This window comes from Syngnathus scovelli, chromosome 1 (genome assembly GCF_024217435.2).
Source record: "Syngnathus scovelli strain Florida chromosome 1, RoL_Ssco_1.2, whole genome shotgun sequence".
Lineage (NCBI taxonomy): Eukaryota > Metazoa > Chordata > Actinopteri > Syngnathiformes > Syngnathidae > Syngnathus > Syngnathus scovelli.
This window is the reverse complement of record NC_090847.1, coordinates 6,424,208-6,445,285: the sequence shown is the minus strand read 5'-3', so window position 1 is coordinate 6,445,285 and position 21,078 is coordinate 6,424,208. Positions and strand designations below refer to the sequence as shown.

At 42.6% G+C, this 21,078-nt stretch overlaps 3 protein-coding genes across 5 annotated transcripts; 2 read left to right on the top strand and 1 right to left on the bottom strand.

Moving 5' to 3' along the window:
* The first annotated feature begins 371 nt into the window (after positions 1–371).
* cetn2 (centrin, EF-hand protein, 2) lies at positions 372–5,058 on the top strand. Of its 2 annotated transcripts, XM_049737559.1 has the most exons (6): positions 372–466; positions 664–720; positions 801–962; positions 1,277–1,405; positions 3,040–3,177; positions 3,662–5,058. In XM_049737559.1, the coding sequence occupies exons 2-6, from the start codon at positions 718–720 to the stop codon at positions 3,749–3,751; spliced, it is 522 nt and encodes a 173-aa protein (XP_049593516.1). In that variant the 5' UTR covers positions 372–466; positions 664–717; the 3' UTR covers positions 3,752–5,058. The 2 variants fall into 2 exon arrangements, with proteins under 2 accessions (XP_049593516.1, XP_049593507.1); XM_049737550.1 differs by lacking the exon at positions 372–466 and having other exon boundaries at positions 473–720.
* On the bottom strand, positions 4,828–10,086 carry gcna (germ cell nuclear acidic peptidase). 2 transcript variants are annotated; one of them, XM_049737480.2, is made up of 13 exons: positions 9,963–10,086; positions 9,719–9,816; positions 9,479–9,644; positions 9,321–9,393; positions 9,207–9,259; positions 9,050–9,110; positions 8,883–8,953; positions 8,374–8,796; positions 8,084–8,249; positions 7,862–8,006; positions 7,626–7,761; positions 5,871–6,075; positions 4,828–5,795 (listed from the first exon to the last, which is right to left on the bottom strand). In XM_049737480.2, the coding sequence occupies exons 2-13, from the start codon at positions 9,806–9,808 to the stop codon at positions 5,549–5,551; spliced, it is 1,836 nt and encodes a 611-aa protein (XP_049593437.1). In that variant the 5' UTR covers positions 9,809–9,816; positions 9,963–10,086; the 3' UTR covers positions 4,828–5,548. The 2 variants fall into 2 exon arrangements, with proteins under 2 accessions (XP_049593437.1, XP_049593429.1); XM_049737472.2 differs by lacking the exon at positions 9,719–9,816 and having other exon boundaries at positions 9,963–10,079.
* A 6,673-nt stretch (positions 10,087–16,759) lies between these two features.
* LOC125986248 (serine/threonine-protein phosphatase 2A catalytic subunit beta isoform-like) lies at positions 16,760–21,039 on the top strand. The gene is made up of 7 exons (XM_049749850.2): positions 16,760–17,017; positions 17,620–17,829; positions 17,921–18,094; positions 18,193–18,282; positions 18,438–18,599; positions 18,686–18,804; positions 18,910–21,039. The coding sequence occupies exons 1-7, from the start codon at positions 16,853–16,855 to the stop codon at positions 18,980–18,982; spliced, it is 993 nt and encodes a 330-aa protein (XP_049605807.1). The 5' UTR covers positions 16,760–16,852; the 3' UTR covers positions 18,983–21,039.
* The last annotated feature ends 39 nt before the right edge of the window (positions 21,040–21,078 follow it).

Genomic DNA, 21,078 nt, shown 5'->3' with positions numbered 1-21,078 from the left:
CTCCTGTCTCTGCAGCTGAACCGGCCGCCGACAATTGGATGCTTTTCATTGTTCATTTGAATAGAAAATAGTTTTCATTATTAGTCACAACTGAGAACTTCATAAGAACAATAAACGTCAACAAGAGCGGAACACTTGTTTCGTTACTGTATTATATTTCCTAAATGTCTGAGTGTGAGTGAATTGGAAAAAACGACGGAATAAGTGCAAAGGAAAATCAAAATAAGCACATGGGCTAAGTTTTATATATACACATATATCATACAAGAAAACGATGTGATTCAAACATTTTGACTGTTCCGACATTCGCTCTTTCCGTCCAATCGTGTCACCTTTTCCCATCCCGTGACTATCAACAACCAATCAACTTTTTCTACGACTGGCGTGTTTGATTATAACACCACAAAAGCCCGAATTCCATGACTAAACCTATTTGGGTCGAGTGTACAGTATCCGGACACATACGGTAACCAAAACAAGCGTCTGAATGACAAACAGCTGCTACACAAACGACTGAGGAATAAAAATATAGCGCTCCGTTTATTTACTTTTTTTCTACTGTCCTCACGTGACGTTGTATATTCGAATTCGATATTTGTTTGTGTCTCGTTGGTATTTGCAGCGAATTTGATATACAACAAGCATATCATTTTATCTGCACAGGGCTTCTGCGTAGGGACAATAGCGGATTTGCTCAGCCTAGTAAATACATAATTGATGGTGAGTAAAAAAACTGACTCACACTAAAAATGCATATGACAATATACAACCTAATAGCATCTTGTTTGCGTGTCCACTAGGCGTGTGCTAAGAGACCATCCTTGCAGGGACCGGTGCCTCCCCCTCGCAAGAAGACGAGCCCCAAACCTGAGTTGACTGAGGAGCAAAAGCAGGAGATTCGGGAGGCCTTTGAGCTATTCGACACTGATGGCGCTGGATACATCGAGGTTAAGGAACTCAAGGTATAGAGAACAGCTGCCGAGCGGGTATTGGAAGAGAAAAGTTGAAATATGTTCAAGTTAGGCAGGAAAGTAAAATCCATTCTTTATTTTCTGTAACTTAATTTCAAATCATAACTCTCCAATTTTACTTGACATATTGTACTGTAAGAGCAACTGTTTATTATTTAAAAAAAAAAAACAAAAAAACATTTGTGCAAATAGGGCATCCACATCTGCAGTTGAATAATTAAAGACACCCAGACACTATCTGCAAAATTAATCTGATGGTATTTATTTACTGAAGTTGTATTTTTCCCCTCTGTTCCCTGTGCAAGGTTGCCATGAGAGCTCTGGGTTTTGAACCAAAGAAAGAGGAGATCAAAAAGATGATAGGTGAAGTGGACAAGGAGGGCACAGGGAAGATCTCCTTTAGTGATTTCCTCAGTGTCATGACACAGAAGATGGTAAGTCTATAAACCTGTTGCTGGTTGGTCGGATGCAAAATTCTTAAAATTTCGTGTCTGCTTTGTGACCCTTTGGAATTTACAAGAACCAAAATTGAAGATCATGATTTTTTTTTTCATCTATAACAGGGGACTTTGTATACTTTAGTAGAAATACATTATAGCAGTTATGGGTAATATGGATGTTCCAATAGTATGTTTTGGCTTACTTCCACAGAATAACACAGACATAATTTATATCAAAAGTGTTTATACATTGGTCAGTGTTGGATTTTGTCCACAATTTAGGGAGCGCGCTATCTGCGCCTCACGCCAAAAGCCATTGCCAATCACCTGTTATCCAATTTACTCACTGCGTGCTTGTTTGATTTCTTCAGATTTAGGAAAATGCTAAGACACTGAAGCAGAAATTAGACTTACACAGGTTGGTTGAGTTCAATCACAATTCTTGTCAAGAAAGCTCTGTTTTCAGGAAAGTACAATAGCGCTGGGCCTTTCAAGAGCGGAAAGTCTCCATCCAGAAAAGGCAACGTTCAAGGTTCTTTGGTCAGTTTATATTCAGTTGCACATGCCAGTGTGGGCCGAGTTTGATGGGTGATGAGTCTTTGGGGCGGGGCAAGTTCGCAGAAGAGTCTGATTCCATGGGAGTGGGTGCTGCTTCGGTGAGAGCTGGTTCCGTGGGGTTGGGTGCTGATTATGGGCGATTTGATGTGTGGGGGCTGTTGTTTTCCTTTCCTTTCCGTCTTTCAGCCTTGACGATCATCTTTGGCTGGGCTGTCTCCCTCTGGCACCTGCTGGTTTTATCTCCAAGTGACCTTCCTGTAAACATTCTCCTCCATTCTTGCACATACACTGTTCCACCTCATCCATTCATCATTCTTTCAATTTTGCCATTTTGTACGGAATTATGTGAGCCTTTGGCTGTGACATCATCTACGTATTTATTCATGTTCCCTGACTATGCAAAGTTTGTACTCACCACTTACCATGTTTGTTTGTTTGCTCTTTTGATCTCCATGTACTTGCTTACGTCATCATATTCTTAGTTTAATCATGCTTTCAACCGTATCTTTTCTTTGTTAGGCAAAATATTTCCCTCTGTCCAGAACGTTCAGTGGTAATCGAAAACTGGCGTCTAGCATTAGTCAAAACATATGATACAATCAAGTACTGAACATTTTTAGACGACTTTGGCAGTGTCCGTGATTTAGAAAATCATCAGGCATGTATTAAACAGTTCCTTAAGGGTCATTAAGCTATTCAGGCAATATGTCAAAAAACATTGGTTATTTCAAAGTGCTCAGAAATATATATCAGATCATAAAGTTATAAAAACCTTTCTCATTACCACTTATCAAAAATGTCTAGTTATGTCTTCTTTATTGAGTTGGTGTGTAGGTATAATTATATGCTTAAAATGTTTCTTTTATTTATTTAATATGTGAATATACTTGTCTGCTTATGTACTTTATTCAATGAGGTTTGAGCATATCTGTTTTTGTAGCTAGGCAGGACTTTAGGTATTTCGACCCCATTCCTTCATCAGCATTCCCAAGACATAAGCTAATTCCATAGAGAATGTCTCACATTGACATGACAGGCTTTAGTAACAACTGCTCTTCATTTTACTCGAGGCCGAGAAGGATTCCAAAGAGGAGATACTGAAAGCTTTCCGCTTGTTTGACGATGACGAGACCGGTAAGATCTCCTTCAAGAATCTCAAGAGAGTCGCAAAGGAGCTCGGAGAAAACCTCACAGATGAAGAGCTACAGGTAAGGCAAGGGCTGCAGATAGGGTGGAAACGGTTCTAGTAAACCTCCATGAGAGGTTAATCTGGGAGATTTTGGAGCACAAATAAACATTTTGTTTTGAAGATCCATGTAAAATAACACAATTAAAAAGAGTGCCATCGCAACCGTTTTATTTGCAATTCTTCAATGAAGAACATGAATGTTGAATTATTGCTGACCCATTCAAAAATTAACAAAATTCTACTCCCACCAAAAAAAATTACAAAGGACCAACAAGTAAATTTCTGTTTCAAAAAAGTTGGTTAGCCCTTCTTGAAATGATTCCACTTTAGAATCGTAATTGCTCTTTTTTTATGAAGAGGGGGATCATGTGGCATCGTACTGACAAGAAGTTATTTGCAAAACGGGTCTCAATTAGGCAATTGTTCGGTTGATACTTGCAGAGGTTACAAATCGATTATCTTAGTGCTCAACTGATGCATGTTCCCATTCTCTTATATAAAAGGAAATGATTGAGGAGGCAGACAGAGATGGTGATGGAGAAGTGAACCAGCAAGAGTTCCTGCGAATTATGAAGAAAACTTGCTTGTACTGATGCTAATATTTGGTTTTACATGGAAAGCTGCCTATAGATTTTGTCCTTTCTTAATTGTCTCTTTTAGTATCGTATATAGTGTCATATGATTAAAGGTGAATTGTGTTAGATCTTCCTAAGACAGGCATGTCCAAAGTCTGGCCCGCGGGCCAAATCCGGCCCCCGGTCAGATTTCATACGGCCCGCAGCTTCGGTCTTATAATCTATTATTTATGGGGCGCCTGCACTGTCAAACTGAATTTTAAAAAAAAAAAAATCACGAAACTTGAAACTGTAATTCCTCTTATTACCAAAAAGTGGCAGCACCACCCCTCTCCGCTCATTTCTGCCATGGTGACTGCAAAGAAAATGAGGAAAGTTGACATTGCTTTCAAGAGAAATGGGAATTATAATACTTCTTCACTGAAAATCAAGATAATTGTGTTTGTCTAATTTCTAAAGAGACGGTTGCCTTATTTAAGGATTTCAACCTAAACCTACTATCAGACTAAACATTCTAACACGTACGACAAGCGAAAAGGGAGTGACCGTGCTGATAAAGTAAAGCAGCTCCAAGCTGAACTGGCATCACAACAGTGATTCTCCACGTGGGGCTGTGAGTCAAAAGTAAATATTACTTAATATTAAATATTACAAAGTGGCCATGTTAATACTGATCATGTTATGAACCTGTAGATGTGACACAAACTATTACTTTCTGAAAGATATTGTAAATGACAAGATCAAATTCACTTGTTTTAATAATAACAGACAACTTTGCATTACTTATAACTCCTGTTTAAAATGTTCATGAGGCAAAAATAATTTGAAACTCATAAATTTAAGGAATTTCTTACAGTTTCTTCAATGTTATTTGACTCTTCTGAGATGAATGAAAGCATTTGCATGAAATTTTTGTAGTTAAAAAATGTCCGAAAAAACGATTGGCCCCCGAGCCCCTTCACTTTATCAAATCTGGCCCTCCTTGCAAAAAGTTTGGACACCCCTGTCCTAAGAGGTCCATTAATGTACAAGATGCTCTTGTTCAGGATGCTGCATACTTTTGTGAAGATTACATAGATGACAAACTCAGTGCCTGCGCTAATACTTTTGCTTTAATAGTTAATTCACAGTTTACACTTCATGTTCAAATTTCATGGAAATGCTTACTTGACCACCATTATAGTTACATGTTGTGAATGCCTTGCTTTGTTGTGTTTATCTGTGCTCAGTATTTTTCAATGTTTATATATTGTATAGTACATTTAAAAAAGAAACAAGAATAATACTATTTATGGTACAGATGTAATAAATACCTTTAAGCATTACTGTTGTTTTATTTTTGGTGAACAAATAATTAGCACACACAGTTCTGAGGATCTTTGTGTGGGTTTTGGTTCAACCACATTACAAAAACATGTTGGGTTAAACCACTAACTACATTTCCCAGAGGTATCAATGAGAAAATTGATGATAGGCTCCTGTTCATCTACAACATGGAAAACAAGCTCTATGGAAAATTATTGGATGATAATGACCCGTTACCTTAACCATTCCAGTCGAATGCACGATGCCATTTGATTTCAAAACAAACAATTCAAACTTTATTTGGAGTTAAAACGCAACAACGAATCTATAAATAAAATTAGCTGACATCTGTGTGTAAAACATCACAACCTCTTCGATACAAAGCTAAACCAAACAACCAGAGCGGAACACACAGATACACTGTAAAATGTATTATTGACAACCAATGTCTTGTAAAGTCATTGCAGATATTCAGCAGATATTCATTGTCGTTCCATTGCCGTGTTGCATTCAGTGGTCTGAATCATGAATGTCACTCAGTGTATTCTTAGAGGCAAAGTCCACGCTGAGTTTGCGCATTACTTCCCGATGGCTTTGGTCCGCCAGCTCCTGGCGTACACTCTTGTAATTCTCCTTCACAAAGTTGGCGAAAGGTGTAGGAGGACGAGGCTTGAACGGCGTGAGCAGGACGAGTTTGCCCATGCAAAGTGCACACACAAACTTGTGAGTGTCCAGGGACTTGGAATGACGACCGATCCTACAGACAAGAGGAAGTTTAGTGATGCACATAAAAAGCTCATTCCATCTAAAAAAGAGGAAGTATGCCACGTACGTATTCTGACATTTGGTGCACTGGTACTTGAATTTGAACTTGATGTCGTAGCTGTGGCAGCGAGTCACCATCGGCAGCTCGGGGTGCACCAAGGTGGACTTGCGAGCGTACGCCTTCCATAAGCTTCCGTGGCCATCCCTCACGCCGTTGATCAGCCAGGTGGCAGCGTGGCACATTTCGTGGATCAGTGTGTCTCGGAGGCGATCTAGGCGGGAGAGATGTTTTTAATCAAAATATTCTTCTACGCGTGACTACGTAACTGAAGAACTTCAGAGACTGTCACACAAGGTGATTGCGCAAGTGCCATCAGTGATCTCGAGAGGCTTGATGATGAATGTTACTGGGTTCATGTCTGCAGAGAGACTGAAAAAAAACATAGGCGGCAATCACAGCATTTTAGTGCTCAACGGTGAGGAGCAATTCTATGTTCCCAGTCGGCCTTAAAAACAAGCCTTTAGAGTTTTTAGAAAAAAAAAGATCACCTCAAGATGGGACCGGTTTGTTGAAAGGAACAATTGGAAGGATATGCTCTTTTATTAAAAAGGTATACGTGACTTATTTAGTTTAGCCAATTTCAGCAATTTAAAAAAAAAAAAAAAAAATCTTTAATTAGGTATGGGCAAGTACCGAGGCCAGGCTTAATTCCATATATCAGTACTCGCATTGGCAATACCGAGATCAGCCACTCCTCTTGTGGTTATTTTACAGCCGAGAACTAGAAATTAGATTAGGAAACTGACAATAATTTCCTATATAGTATAATAATTTTTGATTCCAAAATAGCAATTTTCCTTTAAATTCTAAAATTTAGATCTTTACTTAAAATGATTCATCATAATTTTCTGGGGCAAGTTTTATGTATTAAAAAAAACCTAATGGTATCAGCGCTTGGTATCTGTATCCCTGCTTACTCCGGAATTGAGTAGCCTACTCGTAATGGTATCAGTCTGGCAAAAAAGTGGTATTTTTAAAAAACTAAAAAAAAAAAAAAAATACTTTTTTTTCCATGCACATAGTCTTTACGTAGTGGCTAAAAACCAAAAATAATAATTTGTCCTGATGTCTGACTACACATCTGTTACATTTTTCAATTTTCATTTTTTTGTATATTTTTCTATGGATTTGAATAATGTTCCCAAGTCTAAGGAAAAGTACACATTTCAGGATTTTCACACAGTCTCAGCTCGAATCCATCCATCCATCCATTTTCTGAACCGCTTAGTCCCCACGGGGGTCGCGGGCGTGCTGGAGCCTATCCCAGCCGTCATCGGGCAGTAGGCGGGGGACACCCTGAACCAGCCAATCGCAGGGCACACAGAGACAAACGACCATTCGCACTCGCACTCACACCTAGGGACAATTTGGAGTGATCAATCGGCCTACCAAGCATGTTTTTGGGATGTGGGAGGAAACCGGAGTGCCCGGAGAAAACCCACGCGGGCTCGGGGAGAACATGCAAACTCCGCACAGGGAGGGCCGGAGGTGGAATCGAACCCGCACCCTCCTAACTGTGAGGCGGACGTGCTACCCAGTGCGCCACCGAGCCACCAGCTCGAATCCCTCTTTGGCAATTGGAGTGGGTCTGTCTGAATCTGGACTGGAGATGGAGAATTCACGTCCAAGACAAAAGTGTGCAAGAAAAAGTTCTCAGAAAATGGGCAAATATGGCCCTGACTGAGTTCTCTGCCGTAAGCGATGTTTGACTGATTTGTAGATTACATACCGCAAATAGCACCACCTTCATAAAAGAATTACCTGCAGAATCGCAGACTTTCTCGGATAGTTCGATGCGAGCGTAACGGCTCCCTCCACCTCGCTCTTGACCAGTAATACAGTAGCCTGCTGTTTTGCGCATCTTTTTGTTCCAGGTCACGGACATATCGATGGGGAGCTATAAATGTCAGCCAAGAAAACAACAGTCATTCAATAAGCTAAGCATCATACACATATATACATGAGTACGCCCATAAAGAGATGACACAACTCAGTACCTTCCTGTCAAAGACACTGCAGTTGTACAACTGATACAGTTTGCTCGACAGTTCTTCCTTCTTTTGCCTAAAATTGCGGCAGTAGCTGGAGGTAGGATTTGATAGGGACTCCAAGAAGCAACTTGGGGTTTTGCACAAAACTAGTCTGAAGGAAAGATAAACGTGTTAAGAAAGCAACTGCTATATGGCTAAGGTCGAGAAAACACTCAATAGAAGATGCACCTGCTGACGGGGCCATGTCGGGGTTCCGTCTGACTCACTTTCGGCTTCAGGGTGCTGCTTTTCCCAGGGGTCTTTACATCTGGATGTTTTTCACCTAATGAGGTGGCCCTGGGTTTCGCTGGCCCCTTTACGACTGGAAGTGACACAGGAGGGCCCCAACTGGATTCTGAATTTGAGAACAAACAGGAGACAGGTTTTAAATCAAAATGAATACGTCAAATCTAGTAATAGATGCAAGTGAAACATCTTATGTAATGAGAGTAGGGCCAATTTTTTTTTTTCTGTTGCACCAGTGTTGGTCTTGGAGGTAGAGTCAGTGACTATGTTCTTCTTTTTAAGCCTCTCCAGTAAGGACGTGAACTCGTCTTCAGATCCGGAAGAGTCGTCCAGCTTGAGAGGAGTTGAAAGCGTACACTTAGGAGAAAGCCAAGATGTCGCAGTACGGTGGAATGGCCGAGGACCGGTGAATGGGGAGGTGGGGGGCAAAAGCAGTGATGGCGGGCTGTCCTTTTGGTCACAAATCACTGGGTTGTTTTCATTAGGTTTTGGCAGAGATTTTGGCTTTGTGTGGCGAGTCTTCCAAGTGCTCTTGATGACAATGTTCTTATCCTCATCCCCACTATCACTAATGAACAAAGGAGAGGCAAACTGAGACGGTTGCAGTGGTCTCCTGAATGATTTGTGTGTGGCTGGAGTATTGGTCTTCTTACACCCTGGATGAAAAAATGAAGAGGGGGACATACTAGTCACAAAGCTGTTGTTTTAAAATTAAAGTCAATGCTGATTTGATCTATAATACCTTTAGAGGATGATTTGGCCTGAATGAAGTCATCATCTGATAAGTCATCATCCACAATAAAATTTTTAAGGCTTTAGGATAAAAACAGATTAAAAAAGCTTTTTAAAACACACTTTCAGCAACAGGAATACAGTAATGCAAATTTCGATGACAATTAAAATAATCACCTGTTCTCACTTTCTGATACTTTCCTGGGCTTGGTAGCAGGAGTTTTCACACGGTGCAGGACTTAAGAATGACACAGAAAGATTATCATTATGGTAGCATAATTGCCTTTACAATTACAGGGTTCATTTCATACTCAGCAACTATTTTAAAACTCACATTTTTCAAAATCGCCACTATCATCATCCGAGCTCACTGCACGAACACTGGAACTGTAAACGAATAACATTAGAAATTGTTTACAAGGTGAACTGACGAAATACGAGATCCTACCTTTCTATCTTCGCAACACTGCATGGTTTCTTTGGCTTAGTTTTAGTTCTTGGAGTGCTCCAGCTCACAAGAACTAAGGAATGAAAAGAGTAATATCCATGGAACCAGTGCAACGTTGAACTGGCTCAAATTCAATTCCAAGGTTACATCTCACTCACAATGGTCAAATTCGTCGTCACCGGAGTCAATCGAAATTGCGTTTTTGTATGCGTTGGCCTTGAAATGCTGGTTTTCTTTATCTTCGTCCTCAGGTGACACTGATCGGTCAGCAAAATTACCCCCACTTGTGGCACCATGACGTTGCTTCTCAATTGCATTAATCAGCTACAAAAGGAAGGATAAATAAAACATATTGAGACATCCATGAAGGCAATATAATTTGAAAACACACCGCAAACCTTCGTTTGTGCTATGTCTAGTCCATCGACCCCGGTCCAGTCCATCTTTTTGGAAACTCGTTCAAATAACTTGCGAGTATCATCGTTCATACTTTCCTCTATAAAACAGCAAGAAACAAATCGGTTGCTTCTCTTGTTAGCATTCAAGATATTTTGCTGTATTTTGGCAAAGTAGCGCTACTGAATTGCCTATTTTTCTAAGACTCTTTTGAGCATTATCAGAATGTAAACTTCGAAAAATTACCTTTTTGGTGGCAATCAAATGTTTCTCAACGGGTTTAAAAGGAACAACGAGAACGTGTAGATCGGCGACTGGAAATTCGAATCTGGTGGATCGTTGCGTCATACTTTAGGAACCAATGAGAGCAAGCTCGTTGTGGCGTAAAGACCCAATCACAAAAAAGTAGGCAAATGTTACGTCACAATGCGGGGTCCGATTGTTGTTGATAAGCATAGTAACTACTATCACCATCGCCCTACGCCAGGGGTGTCCAAACCTTTTGCAAGGAGGGCCAGATTTGATAAAGTGAAGGGGCCCGGGGGCCAATACTTTTTTCAGACATTTTTTAACCACAGAAATTTCATGCAAATACATACTGTTATGAAACAAATTTCATTGTCCCAATTGTCTTTCTTTTTTAAATGACAAAATAACCGAATATAAGCCACTCAGGCAGATGTGAACAACTTTAAAAACACAAATTCTGCCTTTCATTCATATCTAAAGAGTCAGATAACATTGAACAAACTGTATGAAATAATTTAATTTACAAGAGTTTAAAATTATTTTTGCCTCATGAACATTTTAAACAGGAGTTATAAGTAATTGTTAGGTCTAAATACGATTAGACATTAAATCACTCGCTGGAATGAAGAGGAGAAGACAACCAGAACAGGTTTACTCGCGAGGAGAACGATAGAGAAAGCAATCTCAGTTACAACCTCCATCTGTTCTGAGTCCTTACTCCACGTGCCCCTCTTTTTAATGTTATGGTTGCCCTGGTTACAGAGGCGTTGCTACACTAAGGGAGGGGAGATTGTGTCTGTAGCAACGCTGGTTAGCTAAAGAATGTAGTGTGGTGTGAATTAGCACTTCATTGCTGGCTCGTGACCCCCGGCAGAGGCCGTTCTCTTTCCTCAACCAGCCGTCTTCCCTCACAGTTGGCTGACTCGTCCTCGACTGTGATCAAATACCTTGAAGCACGTTGATTGCCGCTTTGCTGTGGAACAATTGCAACTAGACCTTTGCTAACTTTATCTACTTGGTAATTAACACATAATAATAATAAGTAATTTGTCCTAAACATTTCAACACACATTAAACAAATGTGAGGTAACCGGTATGCAGTTCCTTAAACAAACATTGAGTAAATATGGGATAACTTTTATGCAACTACTTCTAACTGTATGTAACCCTTAACAAAGAAAAACAGGTCTGATAAACTACAATCTATGAACCAAACCTACATCTAAATGAAAAGGAATGAAGTTCCTGTGAATCAAACAAAGACCATGTCACCTATGCAAATAAGCCCTGCTCATTGTTAGTGAAGGCCTCTTACGGGAACCAAAACACACAGACAACATAAGGACAGGAAGGATACAAATGGCTGACAGGGATCAAAAGACATCCCTATCACTAAAAAGGAAGAACCTAGATAAAAGGAAAGATAAACTCGTAAAGGCGAGGCCTCCAGGTCTGGCAGGCCAAAGCTTCATTTAAAATCATTCCAACAGTAATGCAAAGTTGTCTGTTATTAAAACAAGTGAATTTTGCTCTTGTCATTTACAATATTTTTCAGAAAGTAATAGTTTGTGTCACGTCTACAGGTTCATAACTTCAACAGTATTAACATGGCCACTTCGTAATATTTATATATATCATGATTTATGTCATGATGGCGCCGCGGATGGCCGCCACGGTGAGTTGCTCTCTGTTTCTTTGTCTTATTTTGTGTCTTTTCTGTGTCTTCTGCTGTCCATCCCGGATCACTTTTACTAGAGAAGCACTGTCAAACATCGGTCAGTCTTCTTCTGGTATTTTCTCTCCTGTTCTCTCTGATTCAGACTGTTTGTCGGAGATTTTAGCCGGAGCGGCGGTGCTATACAAGCTAGCGCGACGGCGGCTACGCAGAAAACGAGACGGAGCCCTCGTAAAGCTGAGGCAGAGAGGGTTCAGTTGTTCTGCCCTACTGTCAATTCATCCGGCGAATGTCCGCTCCCTGGCGAACAAGATGGACGAACTGCTGCTCCTCACTTCAAGGAACACGGACTTCAGCAGATCCGCCGCGCTGTGTTTTGTTGAAACGTGGCTTAGCGAACGAACCCCCCACCACGCCGTGGAGTTAGCTGGGTTTCGGCTAACGCGTGCAGATCGCAGCACAGAGCTCTCCGGAAAATCAAAGGGAGGTGGTCTCTGTTTTTACATTAATGAACGTTGGTTTACTGATGTCACCGTGTTGAAAGAGTTTTGCAGCCCTCTCCTAGAAACACTTTTCATAAACTGCCGGCCGTTCTATTCACCACGGGAGTTCTCCTCGATCGTCATGGCGACATTCTACCACACGCACGTGCGAGTGAAGCCACGCAGATGCTGGCTGACCAGGTGACAGACATGGAGAAACTTCTACCAAATTCACTAATCATTGTTCTGGGGGATCTTAACAGGACAAACGTCGCACACGAACTCTCCAAATACAGAAAGCACATAACGCGTCCCACCAGAGGGGCACAGACACTGGACCACTGCTACATCGTAATTAAGGATGCATACCACTCTGTGGCTCGTGCAGCTTTAGGACTCTTGGACCACTGTCTAGTTCATCTGATCCCGGCCTACAGACAGAAACTAAAAACTTCTAAGCCTGTGGTGAGGACTGTGAGGAAGTGGACAGTGGAGTCAAGGGAGGGCCTCCAAGCCTGCTTTGACTGCACTGATTGGAGAGTTTTTGAAGCTGCAACTTCAGACCTGCATGAACTCACTGACACTGTCACATCATACATCAGTTTTTGTGAGGATCTGTGTGTGCACACTAAGACCTTCTGCACGTGCAACGACGACAAACCTTGGTTTACACCGAACCTCAGGAGGCTGCGCAAAGTCAAGGAGGAGGCCTACAGGAGCGGTGACCGGGACCTGTTCAAGCAGACCAGAAACACACTGAACCGAGAGGTCAGGAAAGCCAGGAGGTGTTACGGGGAGAGCCTGGAGAGACACCTCTCTGCCAATCCTGATCTCTCAACAGTGTGGAAAGGTCTGCAGAGCATCACGGGCTTCAAGAAACGAACCCCCCGTCCTGTGGAGAGCCCAAGGCTTGCTAACCAGCTAAACAGGTTCTACTGCAGGTTTGATCGGTCCTTCCACACAACGGGACATCCTGCAGCACAATCTACATACTCACCTCCCCCCATAACTGCTCTGTCCACACCTCCATCACCGTGGTCACCGACTCTCTCTCTTGCAGAGGCCGCACCCGCACTCCAGATCCACGAGGAGGAAGTGCGCCAGATGTTCCGGAGACAAAAGATCAGGAAGGCATCGGGCCCAGACGGCGTGTCACCTTCCTGCTTGAAAGTCTGCACTGAGCAGCTGGCACCCATCTTTGCACGGATCTTCAATCGTTCCCTGGAGCTGTGTGAGGTGCCCTCATGCTTCAAGAGCTCCACCATCGTTCCAGTGGCCAAGAAGCCCGCCAATACAGGTTTGAATAACTATAGACCTGTCGCACTGACATCTGTGGTCATGAAATCTTTCGAGAGGTTAGTGCTGAACCACCTGAAGGATGTCACGGGCCCCCTGCTTGACCCCCTCCAGTTTGCCTACCGGGCAAACAGGTCGGTGGATGATGCGGTCAACATGGGACTGCACTACATCCTGCAACACCTGGACACCCCAGGAACGTACGCTAGGATCCTGTTTGTGGACTTCAGCTCGGCGTTCAACACCATTGCTCCTGACATCCTCCAACAGAAGCTCATCCAGCTCGCGGTGCCTGCCTCCACCTGTCAGTGGATCACCAGCTTCCTGACCAACAGGAGACAACGTGTGAGGGTGGGGAGCATCACATCTGACACCCGGACCACCAATACTGGAGCATCTCAGGGGTGCGTCACACAAAACACCTGCCGCTGATCATCGACGGTGCTGTGGTGGAGAGGGTGAGCTGCACCAAGTTCCTGGGGGTGCACATCAGTGAGGACATTTCCTGGTCCGCCAACACCGCGTCACTGGCAAAGAAAGCTCAGCGCTGCCTGTACTTCCTGCGGAAGCTCAGGCGTGCATGTGCTCCTCAGGCAGTCCTGTCTACATTCTACCGTGGCACCATTGAGAGCGTCCTCACCAGTTGCATCGCTGTCTGGGGTGGGAGCTGCACTGAACAGAACTTGAAGGCCCTGCAGCACATAGTGAATACGGCTGGTAAGATTATTGGTGCTTCGCTCCCCTCCCTGAAGGACATTTACACCTCCCATCTCGCCCGCAAGGCAACCACGATTGCGAGTGATGTGAGTCACCCAGCTCACTCTTTGTTTGACCTTCTGCCCTCTGGGAAGAGGTACAGGAACCACCAGACTCGCCAACAGCTTCTTTCTCCAGGCTGTTAGGACCCTGAACTCGCTGCCCCCTTCTGCGTAGCGTGCGGCGCTGTTGCGCTATTTTCTGGAATGTCTGCTGTACGCTCACTTGCTCCTTTTTTGCTCCTCTTATTTATTCATTTGTTGTGTTATTTATTCATTATTTATTCAGCACGCTGTTGTTTACTTGATTGTCTATTGTGGGCCATGTCTTGTCACCGTGGGATAGCGGGGAACGAAATTTGGGTTTCTTTGTGTGTCTTTGGCATGTGGAGAAATTGACAATAAAGCTGACTTTGACTTCTCTCTCTACACCAACGATTTCTCCGCAGGTGACTCTCCTGTGAAGCTCCTGAAGTATGCAGACGACAACACTCTCATCGGACTGATCCAGAACGGTGATGAGACTGCGTACAGACAGGAGGTGGAGCGGCTGGTCCACTGGTGCAGCCAAAACCACCTCTCTCCACAGAGACTTCAAGTTCCTGGGAACCACAATCTCTGGGAACCTGAAATGGACCGGCCACATAGACTCTGTCCGGAAGAAGGCCCAGCAGAGGCTCTACTTCCTGAGACAGCTCAAGAAGTTCAACCTGCCGCGGGAGCTGCTGAAGACCTTCTACACTGCCATCATCCAGTCTGTCCTCTGCACCGCCATCACTGTCTGGTTTGGATCGGCCTCCAAACAAGACAAGCACAGACTGCAATGGACAATAAGGACTGCAGAAAAGATAATTGGAATCAACCTCCCATCTATCCAAGACTTGTACCAGTCCAGGACCAGGAAACGTGCAAGTAACATCTCTACAGACCCTTTTCACCCAGGTTGCAGTCTGTTTGAACTACTCCCCTCCGGATGGCGTTATAGAGCTCTGTACACTAAAACCAGCAGACACAGAGACAGCTTCTTCCCCCAGGCTGTTGCTCTGATGAACTCACACTACTCTTAGAGTCTCAGAGTCATTACTGTGCAATAACATCCTGCTCTCCACACCTTTTTTTAATTGTCTACAGTGTTTGTACTATGTGTCCTCTCTACATCCATTGCAGCCTGGTCATCCTAGAAGAGGGACCCTCCCATCTGTGGTCTCTTCTCAAGGTTTCTCATTTCCCCTCGCTGGAGTTTTGAGTTTTTCCTTGCCCTCTTGGGAGTTTAAGATCAGGGGATGTTTGAGAATATCTGCCATTTTTCATATGTCCTGAGTGTTGTTGTTGGTCACCTAAATGTCGAAGAGAGGCTGTGATTTACCGAAGTCAAATTCCTTGTTTGGCACGCTCAAACATGGCAAATAAAAACTTGAATCTTGAATCTTAATATTAAGTAATTTTTACTTTTGATTTACTTTTGACTCACAGCCCCACGTGATGAATCGCTGTTGTGATGCCAGTTCAGCTTGGAGCTGCTTCAGTTTATCAGCGCGATCACTCCTTGTTAGCTTGTCGTGTGTTAGCATGTTTAGTCTGATAGTGTCTCTTTAGGTTGAAATCCTTAAACAAGGCAACAGTCTCTTTATGAATTAGACAAACACAATTCCCTTGATTTTCAGTGAAGAAGTATTGTAATTCCCATTTCTCTTGAAAGCGACGGTCCTCAATGTCAAATTTCCTCGTTTTCTTTGCAGTGGCCATGGCAGAAATGAGCGGAGAGGGCTGGTGCTGCCACCTTTTGGTAATAGGAAGAATTACAGTTTCAAGTTTCATGATTTATTAATTTTTTATTCAGTTTGACAGTGCAGGTTGGCCATGAATAATACATTATAAGATAGAAGCTGTGGGCCGTATGAAATATGACCGGGGGCCGGATTTGGCCCGCGGGCCGGACTTTGGACTGCCCTACGCTCAGGTGTGAAAACTCATTGGAATGGGTCCGACAAATGTGTTTTCCATTGCACATCTTGATCAGCAGTGACGTCGTCCCGTCGCGCGAACACTTCGACCGCTCAATGGAAGTATCGCGACTATCGGACATACATTATTGAGAAGGGGAAAAGAATACATGTAAAAGTATTGATGAGGAGGCAGGACCAAAACTCTCAAGGAAGTGAATGAAAAGCGCAAAACATGATGCTGCTGGTGTGATTAAATTCCTTTTAATTATAATTAATAAAATTCCTGGTACGGTGGATTGATTGATCGATCGAGTAATTCACTGTTTTTCAATTTTGTATTTTTATTGTCAGCCTAATATTGGATTGGGGGGGTGGATTTCAAATCAATTTAAAGGAGTGACTTTTTATGTTTAAATTAATTATTTAAAATGGAAATATTGATAAATACCCTAATTATTCAGCATTGTGGAAAGAATTCAATTTTCTCGTTTATCAGCGTCAGGTCATCACTGTTTCATCTTGTTCAGTAGAGGGCAGCCGAAACAACAAAATTGCGGTGTTGCAAAATTCATACCCGAAATAAAGTGCACGTTAAGATGACGTCAATTCTATGACGTAAAAATACAAGGAAAAGCGTTAATTTCCCTTGAAGTGATGACGCAGGCTAAACAGTCCTCAAATGAACTCTCATTTAGTCTGTTAGGACGTAGTTTGGCCTGCTAATGTTGTCCTCATGATTTTGCTTTTTGATTTGAAAGGAGGCAGCAACTCGGACATGGATGACAAGTCAGTGAGCATGGATGACAAGTCAGTGAGCAAAGAGTTGGACTTGTGGATTGAACAGCTCATTGAGTGCAGGCAGCTCAAAGAAAATCAAGTTCGAACACTTTGTGAAAGGGTAGGACGTGCTACAGTGTGTGTGGGGGGCATCTGCAACATTATTTTACACCAGTTGTCATTTTCAGCCCACGAATCATACTGTCTTTTTAAATAATATTAATATTTGAGTTACAATGTTCCTTCAAAATTCTATATTCCTTACCTGTAACCCTAATGATGAGAATCACTAGAAAATGAATTGATAAATTCAGTGCTGGATCCAGCCTGAATGGGACAGAATGAAATTGTTAGTTTCGCAGGCGCACACAGAAACAGCGTTTGCGTTTTTGTTGACGAGAACAAAGCCAGCTTGCTTCCCGGCCAATGGACGCAAATCCTCTCATTCACTTCAATCAGTGCAGGAGAGGTGTATAGCGGGAGCATAAATTGACTTGCTGGTCTATGCGCAAAATTGACAGTACATTTTTACGAAACAGCAAGAACCTCTTCACTTGCAGAGGATATAAAGTTGGCCAGGGCAATCAGTGATCATCGTTGTAAAGTGGGCACATGGCGACCGCCTTCCTATCAAATTGTTAATCTATAATCAAACGTTCATGATAAACCAGGAAGACGGGCAGTGAATAAATTTTAATGTACTTTCTTTGCCCCTGTGTCAAGGCCAAAGAGATCCTGCAAAAGGAGTCCAACGTTCAGGAGGTGAGATGTCCAGTGACGGTTTGTGGCGATGTTCACGGTCAGTTCTATGACCTCATGGAGCTTTTTAAGATAGGCGGGAAGCCCCCTGACACCAACTATCTCTTCATGGGAGACTATGTGGATAGAGGCTACTATTCTGTTGAGACAGTGACCCTCCTTGTTTGTCTGAAGGTATAAAAACGATGACAGCTTTTGCACAATAGGAAGAGAGACTTCCTGCCTACCTGGTTGGTTGGTTGAGCGGTTCAAATTTGGCTTCCAGGTCAGATTTCGTGAAAGAATAACCATTCTGAGAGGAAACCACGAGACGAGACAGCTCACACATGTCTATGGCTTCTACGATGAATGCCTGATGAAATATGGAAATGCCAATGTTTGGAAGCAGTTTACCGATGTATTTGATTATTTACCTCTAACTGCACTGGTTGATAACCAGGTGAGAATCTGTACATGAAAAAAATCCAGGCTAATCACATCCAGGTTGATGTGAGTAAATTCAGACTTTTTTTTTGTTTTGTTTTGTTTTTTGTTAAGATTTTGTGCCTACATGGAGGATTGTCTCCTTCAATAGCAACACTGGAAACCATCAGAGCATTGGATCGCTTCCAGGAGGTTCCTCACGAGGTACAAATGAAATAAAATGAGAATTCTTGATCATGTGAATGCGCTGTGTTCAAATTATTCTTTTAAATACTGGGTGACGTGTTCTTAATGGTCCTTAATCTTGGTCACTGGAATCTGAGCTTGCATAAAGAACGTTTCTTTTTCTTCACTTTTAGGGTCCAATGTGTGACTTGTTGTGGTCGGACCCAGATGAGCACTATGGTTGGGATATTTCGCTCCGTGGTGCCGGTTACACCTTCGGCCAGGACATCTCAGAGACTTTTAATCATGCAAACGGCCTCGCTTTGGTTTCGCGAGCCCATCAGCTGGAGATGGAGGTACCACAAAAGAGAGCTGCCATCTGCATAAATATTTTTTTGTCCAATAAAGGCTGATAACGTAACGCTCAAACTTCCCCATTCAGGGCTTTAATTGGTACCATGACAAAAATGTCGTGACGATCTTCAGTGCACCAAACTATTGTTATCGTTGTGGAAACAAGGCAGCAATCATGGAACTTGAAGACACACTGAAATGCTCCTTGTAAGTCATTTTATAATATTCACTCCATTCTATGGCATATTTAATAGTGATTATCAAATTCCATAATTGAGATTTACACTGACAAAAGATATCTCCACTTGGCAGCCAACAGTTTGACCCGGCCCCCCGCAAAGAAGAGCCCCAATCATCGTGGCGATTTCCAGACTACTTCCTCTAAATATCTCCAGATGGTCATCTAATATGTGCCACCGTATTTATAAAGAACCGGAAGCAGTAGCTCTACCATCTCCCTCTGCATGTCAAAATGAGTTTCAGTGCAAAACAATTGTCTTGTAGGACATTTGCATGATAGCCCTTAGGGCAGTGGTGTATAATTATCAGCGAGCTGAACTGAGAGTTTAACTTTCTGTCACACAGCAATGGCGGCAGACTTTGCGCAATCTACAAAAGTACAAATTGTATCAACGCAGAAAATGACTTCATATTTTGCAGGCAATAATGAAGCAGACGTCTAGAAATACATCGTCGATGTAGGGATGCCCAAGAATTTTTTTAAGACTCATACATTGCTGCATATCACAAACCACCAGATACCATGCAGATAGTGCTCATAGACTCTATGCCAGGGGTGGGCAAACGTTTTGACTTGCGGGCCGAATTGGGTTCTAAATTTTGACCGGGGGGCCGAACGAGGAGCAGTTGGATGCAGTGTTTGTGTGAAGTAATATAAACGACCTGTAAAGGTCATTGCATAAAAGATTTGGGCCTTTAGTAGGTAGTAACGCATGGATATTCAAAAAAAGTTTTTTGAAAACAAATGCATTTATTAACAACATTAAAAAAAAAAAAACATCCCTAAAAAACTGCTATCAGTGATTCTCATAAAATACGACACTGTTACAATGAATAACAGTCTCCATCACTTCAGTGCCTGCAGGTCAGATTAATGAAAGATGTATGTTTATCTTATGAGATCACATCAAACGGCAAACATTCTGACCAAATATATAATCTTGAAGAATCGGTGAAAGCATACATCCAAATAAAGTAATCAAAACGGCAACACGGTGAGGGGTATCTCAAAATCAGAGCAGAGTTTTAACTCACAAACACCTGGTAACAGAGGTGAGGAAACGGGAAACACTTCCTTAAAGTAAGCCTTAAGAACTTTACAGGTAAAGATTAGTCACAAACAGGTGGTGCATCAATGTCCTTGAGCATCCTGCATTGTTTGAAAATGAGAATGGTCGCTAGTTTCAATCCCTGGTATTTGTACAGCTCATATTCAAAATGCATTTTTTACAACAAACTTGAAAGCCTCCCCTTCATTTTCAGTGGGAACAGTGTTGTGGGTCTCCATTTGTTTGCTAGTGTGTCATAGTCTGGAGTAAAATTTGTTGTGGCAATTCTTAGGAGAGATCCGAGGTGTTGGTCCGTTTACCTATATCTGTGACGGGTTGATGCTGATGTTCATGTGGCTGAACGTCACGTCGCGTACGTCGAGCCAAATTGGCCACTCTTTTTAAACACTCGGCACTCAGTGTCCACCTTGCTTTTCCTTGGGCGACTCATTTTAATGGAAGGATTCCAGGGCAGGGGAAGGTTTGTGCGTGCGTGGCTTAGCGTAAAACTGTATCCGAAAGCTCGGCGCGCAAATTACAAGAATGCTGTCGTCACAGCCCACGCTCTAAATTCGGCCCTGAGACAAATAGAGCGCGAGTGCGCCATTTCCGTACTACTGAGTACGTACACGCACTTGTGAGTGTGCACCGAGCTTTCTGACACGGCTTCCGGTAGTAAATGCGCAGGCGAGTGGTTCCCCATCTACTGGGGAAACGCAGTCATTGCAGGCAAAATGACCGAGAAAAAAAAAAAGTTTAATACAATTTATTTAGGGTTGGCGGGCCGGATTAAACGGTCCCGTGGGCCGGATGTGGCCCGCGGGCTGTAGTTTGCCCATACCTGCTCTATGCGTTTGTCCTTTGGTGGGGCAGATGAGTACCAAATACTGTATACAATATGAAACACCCCAAAGCTTGGACTTTAACTGGGGTTTTTGATTTAAAAGAAATATGACTCAAACGTTAACTGCAAGATGTCATTGCTTTTATACATTTAGTTTTCATTTTATAACAATGATAAACTAATTGAGTTACTGTTAACCGATATAATACAAAACAATAAATAAAAGACTGAAAGGGTTTGTTGTGAATAACTTGTACAACATGCACACAAAGTTACCAAAGAACCAGAAGTGAGACTGAGCATGATGAAGAAAAGCTGCCCAGTAAACGGACACGAGGGGCATTAAGA